We start from the raw sequence: 23835 nt of genomic DNA on the forward strand, positions 1-23835 counted from the left end.
CAATCAGTTTGTCACAATCTATTTGAACAGTGGCCTTTATTTAAACACTTACAGGAGAGTTTTCAAGTTAATGCCTGTCTGGCTGATGTGCTATTGAAACACATCAAAAACACCATGACAGAAAAGGTTTGGCAGCCTGATTGTCTATGACTACATCATCCTTTATTATATTTAATGCTTTGAAAGCAGAAACAGTAGCTTGTATCGTGCACAGGAGGACGGCATAAAATACAGCAAATCTGAAATTTTTTTCAGTAATTATCAAACACTCCCACTAACCTGGTGAAACACTTCATTGATAAAATTCACATTAGCTTGAGAGGAAAGTAGCACTCTCTGAACCATCTCATAGACCGGCTGATGCTCTTCTTCAATGCTGCAGAGGCTGGAGGTACTGAGTCTTCTTTCAGATAAAGTACTGCTGTTGGAGTGAGATCGATCCTGTTCTGAGGGCCCATTTGTTTCCAATTCAATGGCTTTCTCCTGAGCTGATGGGTTTGCAGTTGCTGAGTGCTTAACCAACAAGAAAATCAAAAAAAGTTTAATGTAAGAATTTTTCCCCCTATTCTCCTCAAATGGGAAGTCAGAACTTTCTATCAATTGGTAGTGCCCCATACAAAATCAGTGTAGCAAATCCATATGAAGTATTCTCAAATGAAACAGAAAGGTCACATTACAGCATCTTTTAGCTCCTTCAATCAGACAGAAGAAACTAACGAAACTCATTCTCAAAGGAAGGCTCAAACATGAATGCAATTTCAGATTGGACTGTGAACTTGATTCTCCTGCTTGCAAGTTTAACAATCAGAAATACATTTTAACCATTTGCTAAGAAACCAACAACAACCAACTGTGAATTTTAGGATTCAACTAATTTGTATAATTCTCAATTTAAAGTACTAATGTAACTAAAATTCTCACCCCGCTCTGAAGCCATTTACTGCCAGAGATACTTGGTAGTGGGTATCCCTTAGGTTTAGGAACAAATCTAATTTTGCAAAGATGAGTGCTCCTAAATAAATAAAATGCACTTCTTTACTTAGCTGATGTCATAATGATATTAGTGAACTTCTGCCAACTTAAAGGTTTGGCACTGACTATTTCCTATGCAGATGATAAAATGTTTGTAAAATGCTTACCAATACGTCATACATTCTAGCAGATCTGGCTGAATTATGGAATTGATTCCCAAATAATTTATGGTACAAAAATAAGCCATTTTAAAAATTACATTGAAAAATAGATTTAAGAAAAAGAAAACATTACATTTGCATCAAAGTAATAGCTCTTTAAACCCCATCAAGCGCTCAAATGATGTAACAAAATTCAAATGCCAAAACTTTTATTTGCTTTGTTGTTCATTTCAATTAGTTGGAAAGAGTCTCATATTTGGCCAAGTCTCCAATTTTGGAAGAAGGAAGGCCCGAGTCAGGGAAAGCCCAACCTTTCCTTATGGAACTTGGAGAAGCAATTCTGCTCCTTCTGGTCACACAAGTAAAAGTAAACTTACCTGTTTGGCTTTATTCATCCCCAGTTCCTCTTTCTGATGTCTCACCTTGGTGGCTCAGGCCGTCAGCTAAAAATGCTCATATTTAAAGGCCCCTGTCAACTTCAGGCAGGCATCCATGCCACTTTATCAGAAAATCAGATTAAAATACTTGACAGTAAGAATGGATCAGAATGTAGGCAGGGTAAGTCCCCAGGCAATTTTAACTGCCCGCCAACCCGGTTGTCGCAGGACAGTCAGAAACAACATCATACCTTTGGTTTTCACTCACCACATACATTGCTATGGGCAATCAAGTAGTGGAAGTATAAAACTGATGAATCGAGTGTTAGAAATATAGTAATCTGTAAGACCTAAGTTATCAAAATATTCAAACATACCTGGATAATTTTAGGTAGCATTTCTCCACCATTCTTAGTGTTTTGGCTTGTGGCAGTGCATTTCTTTTCCAGAAAGAAGGTCACAAGCCAGTTAATAAATGCCACCCGAGCTGCCAAGTACTGGTCCCTTGTACTGTACATGCTTTCATTGTTTCGTGTTATATTAACATATAGTGGCTTTGGCCTCATCTGAGGAATTTCTGGGAAGAATAAATAAAAAGTATATTTCTGAACCTTCCACCTTTATCAAGTTTTAACTGATAAAAATAAAACAAAGCATTTTTTCTTAGTTTCAATAACACGTCCTGTCCTCTAGCTGTTGAGACAATTCACTACCTGAACCATACAATATTTGTTTCAAAAATCAGTTTTCTAACCAGTGAATTAGTTTGACTCTACTTGTAACAAAAGTTTAACCTATGCTGAACTTCAACAATCAAATCAGCCACCACATAAGTCTTGAAAATTGAATCAACTATGTTGCGAATAATAAAAAATATTTTTAAAAGTTTCAATATTATATCAGTATAAGTACACCATTAGTACATCTATTTACTGAAATAGATTCTGATGGGAGTTTGTTTTATTTAATTTACGTGATATCCTTGATGGCATGGGAGTGGAGTAAGCTCCATGCATATCTGAAACCAGAAACTACTACTGAACTATTAAGGAAAAAAAAATGAAGTATGCATGCTCACTTGTCATAAACCCTCCCTTCTCAAGTTATATTTTTATGTATTAACCCAGCTATGCAAGTTTTTTTTTACAACAATGAAACCTCTGTCTAGATTATTGAGACAGTAAGGGGGTCTTTATGGAACTCTGGGGGCTCAAATTTTCCTAAAATAACATAGATGAAAGGCTTACGTTTAAAAAAAACATTTTCATTTTATTTTCGCTTCAAATGCATGCCACCCTATGCTATATATGATCTCCAAGAAATACAGCACACAGTGACATGTTCTTTTCAAACTCTCAATGTCATTCTACAGTCAAAATTCATCATTCTCCAATTCTCCACCACTTTCCATCTCTCTGGAGCAAAGCAGTTCACCTCCAATCCCTAACTTTCTAGACAGCCACAGAGGAGATCAGAAACATCTCTCAGCTTCCTAGGCATTGTTTGAAGTTAATTTAAAAAAAGATCGAAATGGCATCAATGACAGTAGAAATTTCAGTTTCTGAAGGTCATATATAAATACTTTTATGATAATTTTGCCATCTCACAATACTATACATATTTTACTTACATAAAACATGGAATCAGTTTTCTGGACAATTTTATTTCAAGATTTGTTACAACTTTGGAGCTTACAAGTTTTCTTTCGTCTGACTTGATTTTTTAAAATTACTTTGTTCTTCCAAAATCAATCCTCTCATGTTTAGTATCCATAATAATTTTAAATTTTGCTCCAACAACGCCTCATCTCTAACATAGTAAAACTTCTCAAGGCACTTCAAAGGAGCGCTATCAAACAAAATTTGACATTGAGGGAAAAAAAGGAGATATTAGGTAGGGCAGATATCAAAAACTTAGTCAGAGAGAGATGGGCTTTAACAAAAGGAAAAAGAGGAAGAGGGGTGCAATGAGGAAATTTCACAGGCTGGGCATTAGCAGTGAAGGCACATCCACCAAAGGTGCAGCAATTAAAATTCGGGATGCGCAAGAGGGCAGAATTGGAGGAGTGCTGATACCTCAGAGTTGAAGGAATGGAGATTACAGTGATAGGGTGGACAAGGCCATGAAGAGATTTGAAAACGACGAAGAGACTTTTAAAACCAACCTGTTGCTTAACCAGGAGTCAATGTAGGTCAGCAAGCACAATGGTGATGGGAGAACAGGACAGCTGCTGCAGTGTTTTAGATGACCCTAAGACCTACGGAGGATAGAACATGGGAGGCCGGGCAGGGAATGAGCAGAGGCAAGGAGGGGGTCAAGCGATGTTAGGTGGTGTAACTAAAGATGTTTTACTGACAGTGTGGATATGTGGTCCGAAGCTCATCTCTGGTTCAAATATGCCACCAATTTTGCTAACAATCTGTTTCAGCCTCAGGCTGTTGCTTGTGGGAGGGATGGAGTTAGTGGTAGAAAACAATCTGTTAAGACGTGATGCCCCTCCATTTTTGAAAATATGATTTTCAACTTTCAACTGACTGGAACTTTTACAATTTGAACTGAGACAGAGCAAACTGCTTAAAAAATGTAAGGCCACATCCCAAGGTGGAGGTAAGAAACCAACAACTCACCCACAGGGGAGTATGAAGAGAGACATTTCCTATAACCTGGACACCAATCAAAACTACCAACTGTCTCAGGAAGAGACATTAAAAATGCAAAGTACTGGATATTAAAACAATGGCTGCCACAGACAGACCCACCCAAAACCACTATGGGTGAAGTGTTTCAAGTCAAGACTGCCAGCCACTGGATAGAGATTGTAAGTGATACAGGTGGTGCCCAGAAAGCCTTCGGCAGAGGAAACAAGCCGAGGGCTGCTCACTCTCTCCCTCTCTCTCTTTTGGAGTAAACATGTCACCCGGTTCAAGAAGCCAACTCTACCAGAATACTAGAACCAAGATCTCGTAATAATTGCAACGGCTTTTACATCTGACTGCATCCAAGAAACCAGCCAGCCTAAATCGGCCGCAGTGTTTAAAACCTACGGTTCAAGGATAATCAAAGGTCCCTTAACTGTATATTCTTTTACCATTTTTTTACTGGACTCTAACACCCCTTATTTCTGATACCTCCCAAGTGCGCATGCCCTCATGATTGTATGAGAGCCAAATGCTTGGCGTCGTGTTTTTATTATTTTTCCTCAGGTTTAGGAGTTAATAAATTTGCTCTTTGGCTCAAGAAAACCTTGTTTATTGGCTCCTTATTGCTCACAGCGTAAATAGTTAAGTGCATTTGGATTCGGAAAAGGCATATCCTCATAAAAATGAAACTTAAACCTTTGTTGTGACCAACTGAGGAGGTTGAATACAGGGGAGCCAGTTCACCTCTTCTCACCTGGTCATAACCAACAGAAATAAACATGGCATTTTCAATACTAAACACAAGATTCAGCCCCAAAAGGCATGCATGACATGAATAGACTCAATAAGGAGATGGGGACAAAGTCCAGGAGTAATATTTGGCCAACTATTCAGCAATAAAAGCTAGTGACATTTACTGCTTTGCATGGTTAGTTTTGGATTTAAATCCTGCACTTCTTTGTGCATAATCTGTCTAAATTTGACTAGACGTACAGGAATAAGCCATCAAACAATTTAAAACATGATCAATTCCAGTACTTAATACCAGTTTCTAATGCATTGCTTTACTCACCAAGTACAGGATTGTAAAGGTTGGTAAATTTTGTAAAGGATGGAAATAAATGCGAAAGGTAGAACTTCTTAAACAAGGCAAAAAGAAACTTAAAGCCACTTTCTTGTTTCTCTTTATTCTTCCACTCTAAGCTTGCAGCCTTCAAATTAGAAGCAGAACATTAGTTAAGGAATGACACTAGACAATTCAAAAAATTATAAGTATTCAAAATAATGTTGTGTGAAATGCATATTCAAATACAAAACATATTTCATTCTTCCAGCTAGTCTCTTCTCCCTTTCTAGATCCAGTTAAGAAGTCAATCTGTGAGAATAGCCAAGACTACCAAATCCCCTTATATTCTTCTTGTGAAAAGAAACTTAGCTTCCATCAGTGATTCTCAGTTTAAGACTGTTAATGTGAATGTGGTGATTCTTGAATCTCCATTAAGGTTCAGTTGGCTGGGCAGCTGGTTTGTGATGCACGGTGACACCAAAAACGCAGCTTCAGTTCCCATACCGGCTGAAGTCATCCATTCTCAACCTTGCCCCTTGTCTGAGGTGTGGGGACCCTCAGGTTAAACTCACCACCAGTTGTCTCTTTAATGAGAGAGCAGCCATGGTCCTCCGGGACTACAGCTGCTTTCACTTTCACTTCAATAGTTCAGTAGGCTTTGCAACAACCCAACAATGCATGGAACACATTAAAATAAAATAAAACATATTGGCATCTCTGTAACTCTTTTCCTTCATTTACAATTTTCATTACACTCAGCAGTATTATATTGCACAATCTAAAATGAACTTTAATTAAAAATTTAAAACTCTGTGCAGATACCAGCTTTGAAAATCAACAGGTGAGTGATTCAGCATTTATGGTGGGTGTGCGCTTGCCAGGAATCACCATCACTCACCCCAGTGACATGGGGCAAAATTCCCTCATTTGTCCCCAAATAACATACACCCAAGCTGCTGGATCGTCATCATCTAGGGAATCTGTCATATAAACAAACTCTGAAAAGTTCATCACTGCTATTAATGTTCTCTCCCACCTCGGAAGGAACCGTAGCCTCCCTTACAAGGGAGGGCCATTTTAAAAATTTAAACCAAAATCTGCCATCAAGCTTCTTGGAGTCCCAACGTCCACCTGATCAGTCTAAACAGCCATACCTCCACTGGCGATACACCAGACTCGTCTGAGATGCTGTGACATGAGAACTCCCCAGCCCTGCCGCTCACTAAATTACTGCCCTGTAAAGGGTTAGAAGAGACTCTACCCCACAAGTCCTTCCCAAGATGTTTGTTGCATGGTCAGGGTACAGAATATTCAAGTTCTTGCTTAGTTTCTAGCCGTTCTGATTTTCCCCAGTTCCAATTCGGGCAAAAGTACGCCATATCAGTCTTGGATTTTTTGGGGCTCATTTGCTTTTGCATGAATCATATAATGTCCTTGATATTTTTCCAAATGCACCATTTTTCATCCAACATGCCACTCTGGTTTATCAATTTACACCATACAACAAATGCCTCACTCTTGATTGTAAATTACAGCAGTTCTTTAATCAAGGGGAAATGATCCGTAATTATCAGCTGCTAGGATTGGAAGGGAGCAATGATTCCAGAAGAATCATTTCCTTTAGGATACTTAACATCCAGAAGTACCATTCAGAATTTATTCACTGTCATTGAGCAGGTTAGGAATTCCTACTTTCCAGTATCAAGGGGGAAGCTTCCTGGTTTGTATCATGCAGTGAAGAACAAAAGCATATTATATTGCCAAGAGATTGATACATTATCAATGTATTTTCAATGGAACTGATTTACGCACAGGACAAATTTTGTGAAGGGCAAGAAAGGTGGGAAGGAATCAAAAAAATGATGCATATACATTTACAAGACTGATACAAAACATTGCTCTTTGAATGTGAATTAAAGGCATATTACTCCAATATTATATAACATTACAACCATGTTGTCAAAAGGGTTTTCTAGTAAATTGTCTGTATTTTCCTCTAAATGGATGTTATGACTGTTCCCATTGAACCTATATAGTAGCAGCTGAGAGAGGTGACGTTTTGTATTTTGTGACGTTATTCAAGGTCAGGTGGAGGTGAAAGATCTCATGGGGCTATTCATAGCAAGACCGGGAGCTCTCTTTTTGTGTTGAGCAATACTTCGCTCTGCATTCACCACAAAAAACACAGGTTAACTAGTTATTTGACTCATTTACTGCTTGTAGGACCTTGCTATTTGCAAAGTGGTGCTATGCCTGTCAAAATAACGACAGTGACTATACATTTTTTAAAAATTTGGTTGCGAAGCGCTTTGGAATAACAGAGGACTTGAAAGTCATTTTATAAAAGTGTGTTACAACCTCAGGGCAGGAAAGCAAAAATAAAAAATACTAAATAAAAAAAAACGTTACAGCTTCTGATCGCCATTCAGTATCTTTTACTGGAAAGTGCTTATATGTGGACAATGATAAAGGCCACGGCTGTGATAGCTTCAACAGTCGTATATTTTATCAACACTTGCTCGCATAAATTTGATGTGAGTGAGATACAGGAGCGCTGTCAGTGCCTTTGGAACTGTTTCCCGCCAAGGGTCAGCACCTTGAAGAGTGGAAAAGAGAAGACTGGGATAACAATTTTAAAAATTCTCTCAGGCATCCATTTCCAGAAGCAGCAGACGTACTAAATATTCTTTCCACATATTTCAAAGTACATTTAAAAAGAAAAAGTCTTGCATTTATATAGCAATTCCCCAACCTCAAGATGCCCAAAGCACTTTACAGTCAACCTTTAGTGTAGAGCTGAATTTTACAGTGGGCAGGAAAACAGGCAGACGGGCTGGTAAATTAGAGTGCTGTGCCATTGGCAACGTATCTGCCATCGGCCCACCTGCCCCACCGCATTTTTACAAGTGGCACAGGAGGCGTTGGGCGGCTGCCCAGCCGTGGCCCAGTTGAGGCGCTTAAGTGGACAATTAATGCCAAATTAAGGGCCTTGTCCCACCACCACTCCCTTTTAATAGAGGCAAGAAAGGCCTGCACCCAACATATTGACGAGTGGGGGGAGGGGTAATGTTGTTGCGCCTCCTTCTCAGTCCCTTGCACCAATCAGAGATTGGTCACCCCACTCCCCAACCCTCAGAGTTTTGCCACCCTGCATCTATTCCCCCATCACCTCTCCAACATGCCTCCCACCCCTGACAGAGGTCTGCCAACCCAGCCCAGCAAGATCCCAGACTTAGCTGGGTATCAGGGTATCCATGGTTCCTCTTCCTCCTGGGCTTCCTGAACTACCGGCAGCAGCCACCAATCCTGGTGTGGTGCAGAACTGCTGCCTCTGATTTGTGAAGATGGATTTTTTTTCTTTTAAATATTTTTGGGAATATGGCGATATTCTGTAAAGAAGGCTGTTTGTGTGTGTGTGTGTGTGTGTGTGTAAGTAAATGATTTAATTAAGCTGGGGGGAAGGTTAGTGAAGGCGGTTTGTGGGGACTGGGAGATGAAAGGTAAAGGAGCTAGATGCACACATTTGTAATGCGAGGCCATGGTGAAGTTGGAATTACAAGTAAATCGGTTAGGTTTAGAAATTTGCATTACAAGACAGATAGGGACTTGGCTTTCCAGCTGTTAAATTTCAAAGGGGAGTTAGGGTCTTTTACAACTTGCAAAGGTTTCATAAGTAAACAAGGGAAGGTTATTAAATTTTATTTGACCCGGAAGTGGAGGCAACAGGAAAACATGAAAGATTTTGAGGTACTTAGGACAATGGAATCTAATTTGAAAGGGGAAAAGGATATTTAAGGCAAGATGTTGATGTGTGGCTGTATAAGGGAGATATCCCGAGACCAGATCTGTGCTGGGACAAGGTGTGAAAGTGGTGAATTTGAAGCAGCCATCAAGTTTTCAAGCCAGAGAAGTTTTTGTTTTGAGAAAGCAGTCTCTTTCTGAACCTTTGTTTTGGAATTCCACAGCAGAGTGAAAGAGAATGAGATGTCGCGTGGTATGCCTTTTACTAAAGTGATAGCAGTTTTTGTCTTGGGTAATACTACTGGGTTTTTTAGCTCAAATCTATAAAGGTATTGCCAAGTTGTTTACTTGTGTTCTGACCAAGTGGGGTTTTTGGGGATGTTTTGCAAAACTGTTCTAATTGTGTAACTTTAATCTTGTGTTCTTCATTTTTTTTCTTGTTAATAAATCTTTTAATGTTAAAATCCTAAAAATGCTACTGGGATTCTATGCTTCTGGGACCAGTAGTTCTTTCCCTGGCTTTCCAAACACAAAAAAACAGGATATCATCAGTAAGGCGCTTCCCTCTGCTAGGCAAATAACATCGGCTGTGTCCTTAACAACTTTGGGGGCTCTTGGAGGGTTTCAAATTCCTGGATTGAATTGGGACTTGTAAATCTAAAGGATACAAGAACAAGGAGAGTACTTAACTCAGGAGTTTTGTGTTGAGGGGTTTTAAAGCGGTTGGACTGCAATAGGGCTTTGGCAATTGCTAAGACTTTTCTGGGAGTGGAAGATGTGACTGTGGAGCATTTGAAATCTCTGATTAAAACTCAGCTGAGTGATGAATTGCAGGTAGAAATAAAAGCGGAATTTCAAATGGCTGATATAGCTAACGTGCTGACTCAGCATTTAAAGTTAAAGGAGAAGACATCTAAACTTTGTGTGTGTCACAGCTAGAGGTAGTAAGACTTCAGTTTCAAATAAAGCAGCTTGATATGGAAAGAAACAGAGAAAGGCAGGAGTTTGAACTTGATAAAGAAATGTAATCAAAAAGGCTTGAATTGGCAGAAAAAGAGAAAACTTGAATTAGAAAGAGGGGGAAAAGGACAGATTAAAATAAATAGAAATAAAAAAGCTTCAATGGGAAAGAGGAGCAAGAAAAGAAAAAGAAAACATTTCAAGAAATAGAAATGCGAAAGCTTGAACTTCAACTGCAGACAGAGAAGTTAGCAATTGAGGAATGAGAGAAGAAAAGAAACAGAGAACTTCAGAGAGAGAAAGAAGCCAGAAAGAATGAATTGTCTAAAGTGAAACTCAGAATAAAGGAGGAAGGGAGAGATAGTGATTCAGATGGTGGCTTTGATTCCTTTGAGGAATTTGATTTAACTAAAAATTTTTGGTTAGTGCCTAAATTTACAGAGGATGGAGTCAAAAGATATTTCACCTCATTTGAAAAGATTGCTATAAAATTGAATTGGCCAAGAGATACTTAGGCTATAATGTTAGAGTGTTTTGTCAGGTACAGCAATGAATCTGTATACTAGCTTATCAGAGGAGCAATCTGCAGACTACGAGGTAGTTAAAAGAGCTTGCTTATGAGCTTGCCCCTGAAGCTTATCATTTGAAGTTTAGGACTGTAAAAAGTGACCTAATCAGACATTTGTAGAGTTTGCAAGAGAAAAAGAAACTCTCTAGGATCAATGGTTTAGGGCATTGAAGTTAGACAAGGCTTTTGAAAATGGAGGATAAATTATGATTGTTGAAGAATTTAGAAGTAGTATTCCAGTAACTATCAAAACATTTTTGATGAAAGACAAAGTAAAAAGTTCAGGGAAGCTGCCGTTTCAGCCAATTCTTATGCTATTTCACAGAGTATAGAATAGGGATCATATAGAGCTCAGCAAGGGAATTGGAGGTATAGAAAACCTAGTGATGGTAAAAGTGTTAATAACAAGGGGCAAGTTGAAGGACGCCAGACTATTAAAAATGGAAAGGTAAAAGGCAGAAGTGAAGGTAGAAAAGTAGTATGTTACCACTCTAACAAAGCTGGACATACAAGATCAAATTGCTGGAAGTTAAACAGGAGAGCGATTGCAATGATAGGAACTCAGAACGGCTCTAAGTAAAAGTGCTGTGGGCTCTGACACACAAGTGCAAGACGGACCAATGGCCTTTTTACAGGTGAAAAAGGAAGAGCCAGTATTGACCAGAGAGATGGGAACATGTTCACAACCTACCCAAGGAAGTTCTGAAGGGCAATTTATAGAGATGTTTAAAGACTTGATATGCGAAGGGAAAGTATATCCGTGTTCCAGGAACTGCAGGAAAAACTGTTCAGATCTTAAGAGATACAGGGGCTAACCAGTCATTAATGTTATGGGATAGTTCCATCTGCTGTCCAGAAAGGTTATTGCAGGAGAAAGTGTTAGTTAGTGGAATTCATGGAGGGTTCAAGCCTATTTCATTATATAAAGTAAACTTAAAAAGTGATTTGAAAACAGGAGAGGTGATTGTTGGGCGTGGTGGAGAAATTGCCCATTGCAGGGTTTCAATTTGTTCTAGGGAATGATATAGCTGGATTGCAAATATAGACTATGCCTACTGCAGTAGAGAACTCTGGTGAGATGCAATCAAGAGGTTTTACAGAAAGAGCATCATGGGCTGTTTCTAGATTGTGTGGTGACAAGGTCACAGGCACACAAGTTTAAACAGGACAAGGAAGAATCTAAAAGACAGGGGGAGGATGTTGAACCTTAGTTGGCTGGATCAATCTTTGAAAAGATTACTCAGGAAGAGGAGATTAGAAAGAACGAGGCTGAGCTGTTTAGTTCATTGAAGTTAGTGGAGTTACAGCAGCAGGATCTAGACTTAAAACAGTTATAGCTTGACAGAGAGGTTAAACAGGTGATACTGGTAGTGGTAAGGCGGCGGAGGGGAGAGAGACAGAAATTAAGGGTTTGGAAATTGAATTTCCTCTGATTAAATTGGACAATGAGGAAGTACTTAAGAATCTAAATGTGATATTAAGTTACCTTCCAGAAAACTGTCAAAGTGATTTACAAAAGCAGTTGCAGTCACACAAAGCAATTTGTGGAAATAGACCAGGAAGACAAATTTGGTTTTGCATGATGTTGATGCGGAGGAATTCAGTTTCAATAAGGCAACACCCATATAGATTAAATCCAGTAAAACTGACTCAAGTGTGGAAAGAAATTGAATTTTGCTTCAAAATGACATTATAGAGCCCAGTCTCAGTAACTGGAGTTCACCTATTGTAATTGTGATCCATCTGGTTTTAGCATCAAGACTATGTATTGGTTACCGCAAAGTAAACACAATAACAAAGGCAGATTCATATCCTATTCCACAATTGGAGGATTGTATACGCAGAGGGTAGTGTGTGTCTGGAATTCGCTGCCCAAGTTGGTGGTACAGGCAGAAACTCTAAACTCTTTTAAAAAAAGTACCTGGATCTGCACCTTAAGTGCTGTAAACTGCAGGGCTATGGGCCGGGTGCAGGAAGGTGGGATTAGAAAGGGCACCTGGGTATCCTAGGGCTGGCATGGACAAGGTGGGCCGAATGGCCTCCTTCTGTCTATAACTTTTCTATGGTTCTATGCATTGAAAAAGTGGGACAGTCAGCATTTATCACAAAAATTGACTTGCAAAGTAATGCCTTCTGGTATGAAAAATGCACCAGCAACATAGCGACTAACAAAGTGATTGAAGGACTGGGTAATTGTGCTGTTTATATTGATGGCTAAATTGGGAGGAACACCTATGACATTTAAACATACTGTTTGACCAACTACAGGAAGTCAATTTGGTTGTAAATTTGGCTGAAAGTGAATTTGTGAAAGCAGAAGTTACATATTTAGACAACACTGTTGGACACGGTCAAGTGGCCCCACGAGATGCGGAAGTAAGAGCTATTGTAGAGTTCCCAATGCCTACAGCAAAATGGGAAGTTTTGAGATTTCTGGGCATGAGTGGATTTTATCAGAAATTCCTGCCAAATTACAGCAGTGTAGTTGCTCCACTGACTAGATTATTGAAAAGAACAGGAGATTCCAATGGACACACGAGTGTCAGATTGTATTTGATAGCTTGAAAGCTGTACTAACCACTACACCTGTTCTAGCAGCACCTGATTACACAAAGCAGTTTAATAGCTGTTGACGCCAGTGATGTGGGTGTTGATGTGTTGCTACAGGAAGATGAACTGGATCCTGAGAAACCAGTGGGGTTTCTCAGGGAAGCTGAATGTTCATCCAAAGAAATATTCAACTATACGAAGAGAGACTAAGTTTGGTCTTAGCTTTGAAGCATTTGGAAGCGTATGTTGCAAACAACTCATCAGAGACAGTTGTATATACCGACCACAATCCTTTAAAGTTTTTGGAAAAGTTTTGAGATAAGAACTCCAGACTGAACTGGTGGAGTTTGTTATCGCAACCATTCAATTTAAAAATTATACATGTGTCTGGACGAGAGAATTTAATTGCAGATGTGTTGTCAAGAGCTTAAATTCAATAACACTTGGATGTTAGGAAATTGAGAATGGACTGGAATGAACTTTTTTCTTACAAAAGACTTGTATATATTTTCACGATTGATGCATGTAGTCCATAGTGTAATAGCTTTTTTCATAAATAAGTATAGTAAGTAATACAAAATGATTTGAGAAAATGGAAACATCTTTTTGAAATAAGATGTTTCATTTTTTTTCCATTGAGGGAGGTGTGACGATGAATGTTTTGCTTTAATATTTTTTAAAATATGGGGGTATTCTGTAAAAAGGTTGTGTGCGTGTAAATTATTTAACTAAACTGTGGAAAGGTTCGTAGACAATTTGCCGGTGGGAACTGAAAGATGAAAGGTGAAAGTGCTAGATGCATGCATTTGTAATGAGCGGCCATAGTGAAGTTAGAATTACAAGTAAAAAGGCTAAGTTTATAAATTTGCATTAAGAGATAGAGACTTGGCTTTTCATCTGTTAAATTTCAAAAGGGAGTAAAGGACTTTTACAACTTGCAAAAGTTTCAAAAGTAAACTAGGAAAGGTTATTAAATTTTATTTGACCCAAAAGTGGAGGCAGTAGGAAAACATGAAAGATTTTTAATTTGGAAATGTTGAGTTCAAAGAGGTGCTTAGAACACTGGAATCTAAGATGAAAGGGGAAAAGGATATTTTAGGAAAGATGTTGAGCTAAGCTGTGGGGCTGTTTTGGGGGAGATGATCTGAGACCAGATCTGTGCTGGGAGAAGGTGTGAAAGTTGTGAATTTGAAGCAGCCATCAAGTTTTCAAGCCAGAGAAGACTTTGTTTTGAGAAAGCAGTCTCTTTCTGAACCTTTGTTTTGGATCTCCACAGCAGAGTGAAAGAGAGTGAGAAGTCGTGTGTTATACCTTTTACTAAAGTGATAGCAGTTTTTGTCTTGAGTAATATTACTGGATTTTTATAGTTCAAATCTATAAGTAAGGTGTTGCCAAGTAGTTTACTTGTATGTTCTGACCAAGTGGATTGTTTTTTTGGGGGGATGTTTTGTAAAACTGTTTTAGTTGTGTAACTTTAATCTTGTGTGCTTAATTTTTTTTCTTCTTCCTAATGAATCTTTTAATGTTAAAATCCTAGAAGTATTACTGGGATTCTATGCTTCTGGGATCTGTAGTTCTTTCCCTTGTTTTCAAACTACAAAAAAAGGTTATGATAAGTAAGACAAGTTTCCCGCTGGGATTTGGCTTGCTCAGCAAATAACACTGGCTATGATCATAACAGTTTGGCCAGCAGCCCAATGAGGTGGAGTGTGGTGGAAGACCTGTCTCAGACTAACTAATATGCCATCATCTGAAAATTAGAGCGGAGCGAGCCACCCTTAACATTTACGCTGGGCCCTCAGCTTACAATCCAGCTCATAGTTACTGTTACAATGCAGGAAACACGGTAGGCAATTTACACACAGCAAGCTCTCACAAATAGCAATATGATAACAACCAGATAATCTGTTTTAGTGATGTTGATTCAGGGATAAATATTGGCCGTAACACTGGGCTAACTCCCGTGCTCTTCTGAAATAGTGTAACGGGGTCTTTTAAGTCCACCAGAGGTGGTGAACACTCCTTAGAACGTTTCATCTGAAAAATGACACCTCTAACAGTACACCACTCCCTCAGTATTCCTCTTGAGCATAAACCTGGACTTTTGCATTTAGCTCTCAGGGGTAGGATGTGAACCCACAATCTTCTGACTCAGGTGAGAATACTACCAACTGAGTCATGACTATAAATCAAATAATAGCTTGATTATAAATTATATTTATTCCATTTGCATTCAACTACTCATAGGCTATAAATTCATTTCTTGCCTGCATGGTAAAACGTGCATTGATCCACACTCAAACTAGACCATTTCGGCATTATTATAAAGATTCTTGATTTACCTGGATTACCATGTACTTCAGAAGAACTTGAAGGAAGTACAAAGTCTGGTCATCTGATATCTTTTCCCCCAACATTGATGGTAACAGAGGAGTAATGTCTTCTGCAGCAATTTTTACTAAGCAAAAAATAAGTAAAACATTATCACACTCTAATTTTGTGCTGATACAATTGATAAAAAATCTTTCCCCAGTTTTTTTTTAATATAACCTACATGAATTGGAAACCGAATGAAAAGGAGGCCCAAAGCTGTTCATCCTCTCCTGATAAGCATAACCTGGCATTTCTGGTATCACCTTCGTATTTTTTTTGCACTCTCCCCAATGCATCTATGCCCTTTGTATAATACAGCAATTAGAACTGTGCACAGTAATCCAAGAGCAGTCTAATCAAATCATACAGGTTTATCAAAACTTCCCCACTTTTCAATTGTAACCCTCTAGAAATAAATCCTACTTATTGTTTGCTTTTTACCTGCATCACTGCTTTTAGTGACATGGCCTCTGAATATTGCAAAACACAAAGCCTGCCATGAATCAATGCAATTTTGTTTTAAAAAATATTCCATGTCGTATTTAGGAGTAATAACTCAGGGCTGTTTGACTAACACAGCTCAAAATAGGTTTGACAAAAAATAAGCATTTTAGTCAGTAACAAGTTTAATAAATAATTAAAAATGTATTTTAGAAAATACACACAATCATTCATAGTTATAATGGGGTACAGTAATTAGTTCCTTAGTAAATAAAAAAGACATATTCAAAAGCTTTTAAAACGCTCCTATTAGTTGGCTTGCCCCCCAAAAGAACCAGCTTAATTTTCAGGATCTTTTCAAAGGCCTGCAAAAGAATGCAATTAGCAAGTCCCAATGGTGAATTAATTCACTTTGGGTGATTCGTCATGGGTGAGCCAGCTTCCAACATAATTTTTTTTTTAAAAAAACAAGCACAAAAACTCAAGAAACCTCTCTTCATACTGAACATAATTTGCACTTAGCATTCCATGATCTTTTGCACAGGTTATGCTGATTTCAAGCTAATTGCGCCAGTGCAAACAAGTGGAAATTCCAGACCATAGTCTCAAACATCTTTATGCAACTTTGTCAGCACTGGGTAGCGAAAAGTACCGAGGGAAAGGTTAATTTTGGAGATGCCCATTACCTTCATGCAATGGTACAAAGGTGATGCTAATATAAATATATATAAATGCTAACGACATTGCTGTTGTCCCACTTTTATTCGGCTGGATTACTAACCATCATATAGATTATAGGAGGGGTTTATGAGTGTATCTAAAGTACATGGTCCAATTCGAGATGAAACAGCTGGAAAGCCAGGGACTAGACAAGCAAATAAGGTGAGCTGCTCATCTGAAGAATTCTCTTGCAATGCTTGAAGCCAAAGCAGGTAGAGTCGAATTCCTTCACATCTTATCTGAGGAGAAAATTTATACAACGCTAGTCAAATCTCATCAAGGTTTGCATGGTTGCAACGAAGTACAAGTCGTATCATGGTGTATACTAACAGTCAAAAGAATTTCATCCATGCTATTAGTTTTGCATCCATCAATGTCCAGTCAAATCTACCCAGACTAGCTTTTTCAATTAAGATTATGTGGAGTAGCCAATTAAAAAAAGTGTTTTTTTTCTGCAGTGCACTGACCAATTGCTCTGAGGTGCCAATTACTCTAACGAGTGCAATTCCCACACTCACACCATCTGCCTTTATTCCAGGCAGCCTTCTGTCTTGAGAAAATGGCACTAGCCATTTGCCAGTACCACAGGTGTCAAATACAAAGGCAGTTAACCCGTATTAAGTGGGCCCGCTATTTTGAACAGTTCACGAACCTTGAAATTGACTATGCCTGCTGTGAAGGACATTAACAAATGCAGCAGTAGCGACTCAAGAACTTTGAAATTGGCCAGGGCAAGGCAGTTTCGTTTTTACTATTTAAAGTGGTTCCACTGAATCGATGTAACATCTTGCAATCTGTATCTGTAACTAAAAACGAACTCCCAATTCAAGTTCACAAATGTCTTGGATCGAGCAGAATGGAGAATAGAAAACATTAGCCCAACCAATATATGGTGCAATTAAACATTATTTCAGTGTTGCCTGGAAAACATGTTTTTTTTTGTTGAGCAAGTACCTTGACTGATTAGACCAAATAGTCAGTGGAGAAAATAACTGTCAGGCTCTCAATGACACTGGTGCCAAAGTATTTGCCTGGGTTTTGGAAGGAGGCAAGTACTCTTTGGAACCATTGTACTCTTTTCAAGAAGGGCCCATCATTATCTTTGTAGAGCAATTTCAAATGTACAATAATTGCAGCTTTCATCACATCCAGAGAATTAAAGAAATCTTGTGCATAGGGAGACCTACCTTTAGGATGATCCCCAAAAGGCCACAACCCTTGCACAAGATGAGGGCCAACATTATAAAAAGTTCTGACAACTAACATTCTTACCTTCATATGAACTTGCATCCTCAAATACATAACTCACCATTTTGCATATTTCACCCAGCACTTTCTACCAGTTGTTCTGCACCTTTATGTTGTGGTATTTAAACATTGACTCTGTTCCCCAAACTTCAATCCAGGCTTCCACTGTTGACTTTAAATTTCTCCTTTCTGTGTCTAGCCTACTATGCTATCGCAGATTTTAAATTAGCAGAAGGAGTTTAGATTGAAATTAGGGAGGCAAGTAGCCCCTTGACTATCACAGCACAGGACACAAAGCAATACCAAAAACCAACTGAAATAATTCTTTGGTCACCAAAATCTTTAGGAAACAAAACTTCCAAGATTACAGGACAATAACAACATATAATAAATTAATGAAATGGCATGTGTTTGTTACTTATAAGTGCAATTTACAGCATACACACAGGCCAATTGGTGTAAATGTTCCACATGACCCTCCCCTCACTCTACTTCATTTAACTCTACCAATATATCCTTCTTTTCCTTACTCTATTTACTTGCTTAGCTACGTCTTAAATGCAATTACCCTATTTGCCTCAACATATATATATATTACATTAATGGCCTCTATCAGGTCACCCTTCAGCCTTCCCTTCACTGGGCAGTTTTGTTCAAGTGTAATTTTGATACTCCCCAAACAATTTGAATCAAATTTTACAATACTTTGTGCATTCCACATTAGGGTAATTTAATATGCAACCCAACGGTGTAAGGCTACTTCTAAGCATTCCAACTATTAAAATGTGACCACTTCAACATTAGCAAGAATCAAATTGACTTGTCATTATGCGGCTCAGTTTAGCTTTTGCTTTTTATAAAGTTTATGAGTTACAAAGGATCCTAATTCAAACAGGAGAAATTACAATGTGTTATTAATCCAAAGATTTAGAGACTGAGATGAACAATACCATCTACTAAGCATGCAAAGTCACTTGAAAGATCAACATTCAAATTTAGGCTACAATAATCTTTCACTTTTATTACATTTAATGATGGGTTAACTTAAGCGCCATTCATAAACATTTCGCAAAGTCTTGCCCAAAGGCCAATTACATAAACAGGTTACAAATAACACATTGCTTCTTTGCAAACATGTGCATAAGCAATGTCACCCAAGAGGCTTGGCACAACCTACAACAAATTAAGCCATCTGTTGTGCACTTGTTTCTAATGATGTCTGTATTTTGTCACAGGGACAAATATTTCAGTTCACTACAACATTGGAAGGCATCCAGCAAACTCCCAGTGCAACCTCACAAGTGGAGCTACAAATTATGAGAAGGGTCATTAAGAGGTCACTCTCACACACCTCCTAGATATTAGATGTGAAACAGACCAAGGGAATTGGATGCTTAACCTCCCCTACCTCATTCCCCTGAATTAGAACCTAGAGAACCAGAAGAAATGGGGGAGATAAGCAGAAAGAAGGGTATATAGCCTCACCAAACAAAATAGATTAAAGTTCTTACCTTAACAGAGTTTCCAGTGTGCAGAAGTTTCTTCAAAATTGAGCCTGAAGTATTAATTTGGTTGCAAATTAAAGATTGCAGATTATAAACATGTAAATAAGATAAGCAGTGTCAGATACTGCTAAGGTAGCAAAACACAAAAAACTCTTTCACACAACAATTTGAAAGGGCTGGAGGGTGTCTTTTAATTGCACACGTACAACTTACTGAAACTATAAGATTATTCATCAGAAAAGTTAACTTAGCTATACTTGTAAAATCAGTTTAATTGAAATGAATCAAACAAACTCTCTTTCTTCCAACCCTTCCATTCAGCACAATGGACCAAGTTTACCCGAATAAAAGACCCATATGGGACAGGAGGGTTGCAGGTTCAATTTCGGATCCAAAGCCAAATTTGATGACCTCACTTCAACTTCTGTTCAATACAGTTTGCCAAAGCATCCGCAAGTTAGGGAGGGGAGCATACATCAGAGTTCCCATGCCAGATCACTATTCAGAATCTCTGCAAAAGTGTCAGGTTGAGCTCCACTGTGATGCCATCCATAATTAGAAAGCTTACCAAAACTCAAAGTTCACAAAATGATAATGGCAATTGTGGCAAGTTAGAAGGTAAACTGCAACTCATGGGCCTGCTCAGCAATAGGAAGCAATGCCTACAGGAAGGAGGAACAGAAAACTGTTGAGAGAAAAATGCGCCCCAGAGATAATTACCTTCCAAATTTCTTTAACAGAATAGCAAAATGCATAAGAAAGATTCTGTTATTAACTTATCAAAATTGATGCCAAAATAATTAGTAAGTGGAGGAGCCAGGAAGAAAAAAAGTTAACTGTTTAAGAAACGACTGGGAATATTTCTGCCAAAGTCAGAAGATTGTAAACTCAACACCCTACTCCAGAACCTGAGGATATAATGTAGGCTGGCATTTAATGCAGTGTTGCATTTTAGGAGGCCATCATTTGGATGAGGCATTAAATTGAAACCTTGTCTGTCTAATCAGGTGGACATGGCACCTTCAAAGACTAGCAGGCAGGTCTGTCAGTCCCAGGCATTGTTAATTTCTTAACAGCATCACCAAAACACATAAACCAGTCATTTATTTCATTAACTGTTTGTGTAATCAGGTATCCAAAGCCAATCTGATGACTGAGCACACTAGAACCAAGGAGAAGCCTACCCATCAGCCCATTTCACTCCTGTTTGCATTAATACTGGTTGCAGCCCTGCCTGGCAGATGTGTTTAGAGCTGACATATGGTGCTTCAGGCTGAATCAGGCATAGTTCTGACTGTATAACTGCTGACTAATGTTCAACTGAACCTAGCACGCAAGCTCTACGACCACTTAAACTACGTATATAACTATCAGCAACTTAATCTTCTGAATGGTTCATAACACTTCTTTATATAAAAAATGTATAGCATTTTGACAGAGTATTCCTTCTATTTTTCTGATCAATAGAAAATGTTTACTACAATCAATGTACAAATATTAATTGGCCAGTAAAAAAAGGTCAACTCTTGTGCACTAACTAGCTACAGAGCCAACAAGCTTGAAGAATGTAAGTGGTCCAGTGCCAAGTCTGGCTGAACTCTCCTGAAGTGTGAAACAAATAAAAGGTACTGAAAAACGTTATCTTTAGTTCATTCACCCACTATAAGAATGAAATGTTTTGTATTTAAAACCACCTGATCATGTGCTTCAGGATGTTCTAAAGTTACGTAGAATTGAAAGCACAAAACAGGTCACTCAGTTGGCATATGCTCATGTTTAGACTCCACATGAGCTTCCTCACACTCATTACCTCTGACCACCCTGATCATGTATTGTTATATTCCCCTCTTCCTTGTCTGCATCAAGCTTTCTCTAAATACACCACAGCTGTCCGTTTCAATCCCTCCATGTGGCATGTTTTCACATGTGTACAGAAATTCCTCCCAAATTCTTTATTTAATTTAATCTGTCAGTGGCTATCATATTTATGCACTCTTTTTCTCATGAGGGAAGTTGCTCCACAACCATCCCATCAAACCCCTTAATAGTCTTAAAGAATGCATTTTTTAAAACATTTCTATTTTCCAGAGAAAGTCCCAGCCTGCTCAATCTTTCCTAACAAATGCGTCCTGTAAATTCTGGTAGCATCCTTATAAATCATCTCTGCACTTTCTGCAGTCTTAAATATCTTTTTTTGCAGTATGAATACCAAGCTGCACATGGTTTTCCAAGTGTGGTACAACCAAAGTTCCACTTAAATTAAACTTTACTTGTCTACTTTTCTATTCTATTCCTCTACAGATGAACCTCAGTACTCTTTATGGCCATATAAGGTGTTGCTACTTTTAGCGATTCACACACCTGTGCTCCCAAACCTCATTGTTCCTCTACTGATTTAAGGTATAAATGGCCTCCTTATATTTCCTACCAAAATGGAGCATCTGTCACTTCACTATACTGATTTAATTTGCCATTTATCCACCAACTTTGTAAGCCTGTTTATGTCTTCTTGTATTTTGATAAGTCCTCCTGAGTCTTGGTGCCTGGGAGTCTGGATAGACTCCTGACAGAAAGGTCAGGTCTTTTGGGTTTGTTTGTACATATACATTTCTTTAAAGTCAGGTTTTACAACCCTTGAAGGTAAAGGGATAGGATAAAAGTTAAGTGATTCTGGAGAAAAAAAACTTCACTGTCGCCTAGCAACAATGGTCCAGGGGCAGACACAGGAAAAGACAGAAAAGACAGTTCAGCGTGTGTCAGAAGGGGAGACAGGAATTCCAAGCTCTCTGATAAGACAGGCTACAAGGCTATTGGGGACATTAGTTCACTGAATAATCAGTTACAGAACTCAGTAAAGTTATCAGTTTAGCAGAAGTGCTACTGGAAAACTGAGTTTAGAGTGCAGCTTTTGGTGTCTCGGGAGAGATACAAGTTGGGTGAAAGGCATCATGTGAATGCTCAAGATTTCACGGGAAAAAAATTGTTTGCAACTGTGCCAGTCCTAAATGAGAAGCTTTTATGTCAAGCTAATGGTAACTCTTTACTGGTTTGTGTGTCTGTAATATATTACTAGGTAAAGGAATAGCGTGAATTTGAAGTATCTTCTTGTGTTTGTATCAAGATCTTTCCAACTTTTTTGTCTGGTGTAATGAAGTTCATTTTTTCTTGTTTAATAAATATTTTATTTTGTATTAAAAGTTTATCAGCAGGCCCCTGAGAATTTGTGCAGTAACTTTCCTCCACAGTTTCTAAAAAGAAAGTTAGGATCTATCAAACCAGGTTTCACTCTGGGATCCGACTTATCGACTATTAACATCAGCTGGGATCATACAGTGGGGGCTTGTCAGGATCAAAAATTCTTAAATTGTAGTGGAATCTGTGAATCCTTAAAGAAATGAATACATGGAGGTGTTTGGCATAGGAACAGGATTTGCTGTGAAGTATATTACACTTGTAGGGACTCAAAATGGCTTTTCCTATTGCTAAGACTTTTCTGGGAGTAAAAAAATGTAACAGTGGATTATTTGAAATCCTTGACTACGGTTACACTAAGAGAGTTAGATGATAAATTAAAGGTAGAAATAAACACAGGATGCTATAAGGATGATCTGATTAAAGAAATTCCATCTGAGTATCATATTGAAATTTTATAAGTGGCTCACAAAATTCCAATGGCAGGTCATTTAGGTGTAAGGAGAACGCAAGCTAACATAATGAAACATTTTTATTGGCCAGGATTCCATAAAGACATAGCTAAATTCTGCCAGAAATATCGCACATGTCAGGTGATGGGGAAACCCCAATTGGCAATTAAACTTGCACTTTTAATTCAGATATCAGCTTTTGAAGGACCATTTAACAGGGTATTAATAGATTATGTAGTACCCATACCTAAAGCTCGAAGTGGGAATCAATATCTTTCAAAAATTATGGATGTCTCAGCAAGTGATAGTGGAAAGGTTAGTTCAATTTTTTTACAAGAGATGGATTACCTAAGCAAATATAATCAGATCAAGGCTCAAATTCTATGTCACAAGTATTCAAATAAATAAGGAGTAGTTTGGGAACAATACAATTTAACTCTTCAGCTTATCACCGCAGTCACAATGATCATCAGAAAGATGGCATCAAACTTTAAAGACCACAATTAAAACCTATCGTCAGGAAAGTCCTAATGATGGAGATAAAGGAATTCCATTTTAACTGTTTGCTATTGGGATGCCCCTAATGAATCAACAGGATTCAGTCCTTTTGAACTCAATATATGGGCATAAGGTGAGAGGACCCCTTAAATCAATTAAGAAAAAATTGATAAACAAAGCTCAGAGACTACACTTTTGACCTATCAAATTTCCAGGATAGATTCACCAGAGCGTGAGCTGGCCAAAGAGCATTTGAAAGTCACTCAACAAACAATGAAAATTAGGGCAGGTAAAAATGCCAAAGCTTGAAATTTTGTTGCTGGGGACTAGGTTTTAGTGTTGTTACCTGTCTCTGGTGAACCATTAAAAGCA

The 23835-nt window shown here is 38.3% G+C and overlaps 1 protein-coding gene across 5 annotated transcripts in view; it reads right to left on the bottom strand.

Moving 5' to 3' along the window:
* Positions 1–23835, bottom strand: part of ralgapa2 (Ral GTPase activating protein catalytic subunit alpha 2) — a 515740-nt gene that overhangs the window by 379082 nt on the left and 112823 nt on the right. For all 5 annotated transcript variants that reach the window (XM_078556382.1, XM_078556383.1, XM_078556384.1 and 2 more), the window contains exons 5-10: positions 19328–19371; positions 16630–16807; positions 15377–15492; positions 5222–5360; positions 1888–2087; positions 280–513 (exon numbers count right to left, since the gene is read on the bottom strand). In XM_078556382.1, coding sequence (XP_078412508.1) covers positions 280–513; positions 1888–2087; positions 5222–5360; positions 15377–15492; positions 16630–16807; positions 19328–19371 — 911 coding nt within the window. The remainder of the gene's footprint in view (positions 1–279; positions 514–1887; positions 2088–5221; positions 5361–15376; positions 15493–16629; positions 16808–19327; positions 19372–23835) is intronic.

This window comes from Cetorhinus maximus, chromosome 14, assembly GCF_964194155.1.
Source record: "Cetorhinus maximus chromosome 14, sCetMax3.hap1.1, whole genome shotgun sequence".
Taxonomy (NCBI): Eukaryota; Metazoa; Chordata; class Chondrichthyes; order Lamniformes; family Cetorhinidae; genus Cetorhinus; species Cetorhinus maximus.